At 36.5% G+C, this 7,766-nt stretch overlaps 1 protein-coding gene across 1 annotated transcript in view; it reads left to right on the forward strand.

Annotated features, from left to right (window-relative positions):
* The window catches only part of galnt9 (polypeptide N-acetylgalactosaminyltransferase 9), a 127,923-nt gene that overhangs the window by 54,005 nt on the left and 66,152 nt on the right, over window positions 1–7,766 (forward strand). The window contains exon 4 of the mRNA XM_014022897.1: window positions 4,771–4,945. Coding sequence (XP_013878351.1) covers window positions 4,771–4,945 — 175 coding nt within the window. The remainder of the gene's footprint in view (window positions 1–4,770; window positions 4,946–7,766) is intronic.

Genomic DNA, 7,766 nt, shown 5'->3' on the forward strand with positions numbered 1-7,766 from the left:
TCTCACTCAACACATGATTTTTTTTTTCAGCGTTAGAGCTGTTGCAACATTAGAAAATTAACATTAACATGACCTTTACAAAAAAGCCCCCAAACTACCCCTCTCCAAAAAATGATGGTAATACATTTTGATTTATTTAATTTTTTACTGAGACAGCCTGTGACATTTACTAGCAGCTGAGTTTATTCACAACAACAGCTCTGTCATCTTACTTTAATTTTTTCATCCATAAGATTTGGCTGCCTGTGTCAACCAGAATGACTGTGGGTTATTTTTATTCATAATCTTAGGGGAAATGAAAGGCTGATTAAATCCTGCCGGATTCACCTTCATAAAATACAAGAAAAAATTAAAAAAAAAACCTTAATGATTCATCGAAAATACATTTTAAAAAGCATCCCTCGATATTAAGATTTTAAATTAATTTTGAGTAAGGATCTTTTTTAAAATTTATTTTATTTGATTAGACCTTTAAAAAGTAGGATTTGCTCATTAATGCAGGGCAGAAAATCCACCTGAGTCATGGTGATATGAAATGTAATGAAGGGAAACTTTTTTGTATTCATGTTTTAGCTTCCTTTTGTTGTGATTCTTCATGTTTTCAATAGTTTTTTTTACTCTTTGAAGTGTGTTATTTTACATTAAATTTTTTTCTGTTCTTTATTGAGATAATATTCAACAATATGGTGGCAAAACTTGAACATATTTTCTGCAGAAGCAGAGACAAAACCTAATTTTATTCAAGTATCACTGAGTTGTTTKTCATAGTTCAGGTCATTGTCACAAAAAAAGGATGATTTATTTTTATGTGTAAGAATCTAAAATSTATCTTTTGTGTTTTTATTAGGAGGGTTCAGTGAATAAATGCACTCTAACACAACCTGTCAGTATTATTACTCTGAGAGTTTTATACCCGGATAAGGTGGATCAGATTTATTTATTTATTTATTTATTTATTTATTTATTTATTTGAATATTTCATTCATCATATTGCATGGGGCAAGCCAGTTTTCTTGCTTTGTAAGTTCACTAGTCTGCCCATGATCGATGAAACAAATCAATTTCCAACCTGTTTCGGGATCAATGTCTGAGACAAGTCCATAAGTCCACATTCAGGAGACTGGGCTTTAGAGCAGAAGAAAATGTTCTTCCTCTGAGAGGGATCATTTTACTGAAGCTAAAAAAAAACACAGCAGCACACAAGTAACAATGGAGTTGAAAATCATCTTACTAAAATAAAAGTCAGGAAAATCCTGCAGGTTTGCAAAGAGTAAAAACAGAACTCTCACAGAGGCCCCTGCTTCATCACCGAGTCATGATCCAGCTTTTAGCCCTGACTCACCCTCATGGGACGACAGCAATGAGCTAATAATCCTCCCTTATGGCATTAGTGTAAAAACATCCACCACACAAGGATTCTTCAGACACAGAAGTGAAAATTGTTTCTATATATATATATATATATATATATATATATATATATATATATTGCATAATTCTGTTTTAAAAACGGAGCACACAATATTTGATTGAAACATAAAAGGACATAAAAAAGTCCTTGTGAGCTGTTTGCTGCTTTAATATCCTGTCAGATACTAATGCTTGTTTTCTTCAAGGGTCAGTGCTTCTGAAGTCTTTCTCCCTTCCCCACCCTCCTTGCCCCGCAGCGACCACAACGATATAAGGCGTTCAGCTAGAAAAAAGACTCCTGACAATCCTTCCGCTCACTGTGTCTCCTCAATCACAAAGGCTAGGGATTACGTTGCCTTTTTTTTTTACACTTTCGCTGGCTGATTTATTTCACAAGCCAAAGTCAGCAAGTAGGTGTGGGTGCTGTTCTGAGCCCGTGTCCCACAAGCATCCTTATTAATCTCTCCTTCAGAAAGTGGAGCGCTCAGCAGTAACCTGCAGGAGAAGCTCAAACAACCATCAATCCTCCTATAAAACACAGACAGCAATTTGTTCAACTTGCTATGCCCGGCAAACTTTACTTCCACCGAGGACAGCCAGTCTCGTCTGTAAAAGCGGAGAACGCKGGCTCTTTTTCATACAGCTGGAAGAAATACATTAGCAGAGAAATGCACTGGACTATGTGACCCGGAGAGAAACTGCAGCAAAGGAGCCTTTTCAGTCCTCACATCAACACTGTTACAAGATAATGACAGGCTTTAGTGCAAAATGTATTTTCTGCTGACTAGTCATTTAAATACATACACACACACACACACACACACACACACACACACACACACACACACACACACACACACACACACATATATATATATAAAATTATTATTATTATTATTATGAAAATTCAAATTATTATCTCTTCAGTTTATTGCCATTTAAAGAGGAAATCAGTGGAGCATGTTCAGCATTAGGAATGAGGAAGATCAAGGCTCTGCATCAAATTGTGCATTCATAATTAATAAGCTGTCAGATTAATAAAATCATAGAAGGACTCAGTTTAACCCTCCCATAAGAATGGCCCGTGTCTTTTGTATCTGATGCTTTAAATTTGTTTTAAAATAATAATAATAATAATAATAATAATAATAATAATAATAATAATAATAATAATAATAATAATAATAATAATAATAATAATAATAATAATAATAAATATCTCAACTGTGGCGCTATTTTTTTCCCTTTTTAGACTGTTTTTATCCCTCAGTAAATTGTAGTTTCGTCCATTTCTCCACACACCCCCACTGTCCTCTCCTCCCCTCCAGCAGGTTTCGGCCCCCACTCGGTCCATCTCAGCTGACAAACCTGGCTCAGACACAATCAGGAATTTCACATTGCTGATGAAAAGCTAAAAATAGTTTAACAGCCAAGGCTACACTTGATAAAAGCTAAAAATCACTCCCACATTATCAGAAACACACAAATCCTGGTTAGAGTTAAATGAATAGCTAAATTTCATTTTTTTGCAACAATATTTAAAAAAAGATGTTTGATGATTGACTAGGTCACTCTTAAACACAATGCACTTGTCACGTTCCCACCACATGAAACCAAACCCATTTAATCCCTCACACAGTGACTGCTGGATATAGACACCAGTGACCCTGAGAGGAAGAAGCAGATATAGATAATGATGGATTGATAATCTTAAAGAATATTGTCGAAGTCTCTTTTTTTGAGTAGCTATAAAAAGAATGATTTTGAGCAGAAAAGCCTTAAATGTTTGTCTTTTTTTTCAAACATTCTTAATATCCAAATATTATTTGTGGTCTCCTCTTTAAAATTAAGTAAAAAAAAAATCCTGAGAATAACCTAAACATGGAAATCAAACCTAATATTGATGAGTTTATCCTAATTAGAATAACAAATCAAGGCATATTGCTGGAATTGCTCATGATATCCAGGAGGATCCAGGGATCAAAAAGTAGTTTAAAAAGCAGGAATCTGAAAATGTGCTGAGGTCATTTTGACCAAATGTGATTTTGTTTAAATCTTTTTAAATAAACATTAAAAGAGGGGGTGTCAAGTTACAGATTGCTTATATGAAGCCACGGTTTATTATATGTAAATCTAAACGTGTAACTATTTTTGATTCCAGAAATCTTATAATTTCACATTTTGATAAAGTTTTGTAACTCTGCTTTCTCAATCCACGTGGTTGTGATAAATTCTGGAGGGCTGTAGTATGAAAAAAAACTACTTTAAAATCTATTTAAAAAGTTACATTCACTGTCTTGTGTCTACTGAGTTAAAGCCTGATTAAATCAAATGTATTAATATTACCATTCATCCCCTTTAGCTGTTTGTTCCTGGTGAAATTTTTTTCTTTGTAGTGCTCGATGTCTCATCAGATGCAGGTAGCATAATTAACATCCCTCCTCTGATAAAGCATGCAGAGACACTGGCCGTGGCTGGAGATTTAATTGAGCCTCGCTCTATTCAGTAGCAGAGTGAGCCTACTTTGGCTGTCTTATCAGGTTCATAAGGCCCTCTGAGTCTGACATTCAGATCCGTTGTTTCTGGTTTCTTTGACAACAGCAGCCTTTATAGTAACCTTTAACATAATCTCATTTAGACTGATCAAATAGATTCCACTTCTGACTGTTGTTGGACTAAAACAGATTAATTTTAGGGAAGGTGGAGACTAAAATATCAGGGCTTCCTCTTCTTGCCTCTTCTGTTCTTAAAGTGCAGTAAAATCAGCATTGAGAAGTGAAATGTAGTGATGACAATCATCTTTGTTTAGGACACAAATTTATTCATTATTCAAATTTTTAAAGATACTTGTGAACATCAAAAACTATAAATTAACAAAAGCAGACTCACTGGTAACAATAGTCTTTGTTCTGCTATAAAATGGTGTGAACTTCAAAATATGGATGGATTTGTCTCAAACCTACAGTATATTTCATTTAACCACAGTCTTCTACAGTTATTGAGTTTATTATAGAGTGAAGAACAAATTTAAACTATTTATAACCAGATAAATGTCTATTTTCCCTCTTGGATTCTTTGTGATACTAAGACATTGTCCAAGCAGTTAGGAGGTTCCTAGTTTGTATTTTGGGTTAGGGTTGATATATTAAGATAAATCGGATGGAAACTGGAAGGAAAAGTCAAACGGTACCAGCTTCTTCAAAAACTGCATGTTACTGTAAAAGTTTACCATTATTTTTTAACATGACAAATATAAAGGAGGTCAAATTTGGCCAGCAACATCTTCTCAAATAATTTGTTACATTTTGTAAAAGCTTTAATTTAAAGGAGGATTCTTTTTATACTTTTGTTCTGTTCCAGTGGAGCTGAAATTCAACTTGGACCAGTATGTGAACAAACGCTACCCGGGCCTGGTGAAGATCGTGAGGAACAACAAGCGGGAGGGTTTGATCCGAGCCAGAATCCACGGCTGGAACGCAGCCACGGCACCTGTTGTCGGCTTCTTTGATGCTCATGTTGAGTTCAACACTGGCTGGTAAGGAAAGGTCATGTTTAACAGGAGAGGGTCCAAGCTGTTTCTCTGTCCTGTCTGACCTTTGGCTTCCTGCTTTGCTTTTTGTGTTGTTGTTTTTGTGTTGTTGTTGTTGTTGTTGTTGTTGTTGTTGTTGTTATTGTTGTTTTATAGCGACAGAGGCATGCCGTGCAGATTTACATATAGCTTACGGATAGCTTTATAAGTCGCAATGCAGCCTAGATTTTAACTGAGACAGCTCTTTAGGCAAGATTTATTATTTGCAAGTTTTCTTTTTACATTTTCAAATAACAGATGCATGAAAATGTGTGTGTGATTAAAATGATACCACTGACTGAGAGATTGTGAAAGGTGAGAGCAAGTGGAGTTTCAGAATGAGCTGAATGAGGCTTTATACAATTATGATAGTTGTGGGGTCTGGGCACAAATTATTATATTTAACTACTTCTGGTGGTCTCACTCTGAATATTTTCAGCTTGAGTTTATTTGGAAAGAAGTAGATGGAATTTGTGCCTAATTGTGTCTGTCATGCTGTCAGGATTTTAAGTAAAGTTGACCTTTTTTTTTTTGGAAGTTGCCAGAAAAAGGTGCCGAGGGATAGAGACGGCTAGAAATGTGTGTTCAACTGGCAATATGAGACAGCCATTTTAGTTAAGTGGATGGGAAAAATGTAAACAAAATATGAATACATTACTCATATTTTGATTGACAAGATAAAAAAATTACAACACTATGTTTATAACATCAAAGAAAAAACAGAAAACAATTCATTTATAACTGATATAGTTTAAAATATGTCTAACTGTCTAATAGTCTCAGACATTGGATCATGACTTTCCCTCAGTGTTTCAGTTTGCAGCCGTCTTCAGCCACTGAAACAAATCTGCAAACAACCACAGTTAAACCAAATTAACATGTTGTTACCAGCAGATTTATTCTGTTACATGTTTGTTTCAAAAGTGAAATGGTTTCATTGCACCATACAGTGTGATACTGGAACAAAATATTTGATTTGACAGCAGACAGGAAGTGATAAGCTGACAGTGAAAAAAAATCATTTTTATTCAGTTTTTCTAATAAAACTGTGGCTTTGTTCCTATTATAATGCAGAAGTTAAAGCCTTTTTGGGGGGACTTTTTGTATTTTAACTACAATTCAGGCTGATTTTCGAATTCTCTATCAAAATGTAAAGGTTATATGTTTTATGACTAGGTCATACTCGAGTTTGCATACATGTTCACATTTTCACGGATTTGTCAGGAACCCGACCGAGACCTAATGACCTTGTGACCCTTGCAGATGAGTGTTTAGATGAGCCGGRAGCTGGCTGCTCGTGGTTTGAGTCAGAAGGCCAGATGTTGCACGAGGCCGGTCACCCAGTCAGCATCGCCTCATCATATGGATGATAAGTGATACCCTTGTGGTTCCCTTAACTGTTTTCCCATCTGTTCCCTCCACAAATAGATGTGCTTCYCCYSCCCCCCCCCCCCCCACACACACACACACACACAAGCCTTCTCACCGTCACACAGTTTACCCTGCTCCGTTATTGTGCTCAGCCTCCCGCTCGTCTTTTACCGTGTTTGCTCACCTTCTGCTGATGTGAGATTTTTACTTCCTCCTCTGCTGTTTCCTGCAACCAAACACGCACACACACACACTGTCACACACACACATATATCACCTTCATCTTCATTTGACAACCTGCAGCCATAGGATGGCTTTCCTTCAGATTTGCTTTTGTGTGAGTTTTTATTTACAGAAGTCGATGAAAAGTAGAGCAGATTTTCTGTGATTTTATTTTTTTTTTCTCCTTGCTGGGTGAAGGAATATAGCGATGGAAAAGATGACAGGTGTCTTCAAGAGAGTTCTACAGAATGCTCAGATATCTGTGTGCGAATTTATTATCTGCGGTATATGTGCGAACATTCTGCTCTTCGTTGCTCAGATAAATCCACTTGTGTAATCGGCGCTTTTCTGTTTGTTCGTATGGAAAGAATCCCTATTTATCATAATATGATTACTCACTGTGGCACGTACGGTGATAAGTGAGATGGATGGTTCCTGTRGATGTTGTGGTGAATCTCCCTCAATGACCTTGCATGCACTGCCTGTGCATACTGAGCTGGAGACGGCACCGTCAGATCTCAGCTGCAGCATACTGTGATTCATTTGGCACGATCTCACACCCCCCGGGGGGAAAGCTGTACATTCGCAGCTGAATTATATTGCTGGTTCACATTATTATTAAAGCAAACATAATTGTATCATGCTGTATGTTGCATTTGAAAGCAGTTTCCCATTCCCTCACACCACAATGGTTTGTAAGGATTTTAGAGGCGAGCGTTGTTGAACCATAGTCTGAATTCTGTTTTGCTTTGATGTGGTGATATAAAATTGCAGCCTATGGTTACAGTGATATTGCATCAACTACATATTTATTCCACCCCCTCTTTTTGACCACCCCCGTATTTTATTTTTTTTTACTTACCCCTTCCTTAACCAGAAAAGAGACCATCCATCCATCCATCATTTTACCCACGTCTTCCTTTCCGGGTCACTGGTGCCCAGGTCTAGCAGTCACGAGTGTGAGAGGCGAGATACAACTCAGACAGGTTACAAGTCCATCACAGGGGAAAGAGACTTGAGAGTTAAAATCCCTTTTACAGAATTGTACAAGTCAGCCAGGCTGTCCAGATGAAAATGCAAGGTTCATATTTCAATGTTTCACTTTGGAAYCTGTTTCCAAAAATACCATTTTGTTATTCCTAAAACATCATTTCTGTGTGGATTTAATGTTGAAATATTAAAAAAACTATTTATT

This window comes from Austrofundulus limnaeus, unplaced genomic scaffold (assembly GCF_001266775.1).
Source record: "Austrofundulus limnaeus strain Quisiro unplaced genomic scaffold, Austrofundulus_limnaeus-1.0 Scaffold347, whole genome shotgun sequence".
NCBI classification, from domain to species: domain Eukaryota; kingdom Metazoa; phylum Chordata; class Actinopteri; order Cyprinodontiformes; family Rivulidae; genus Austrofundulus; species Austrofundulus limnaeus.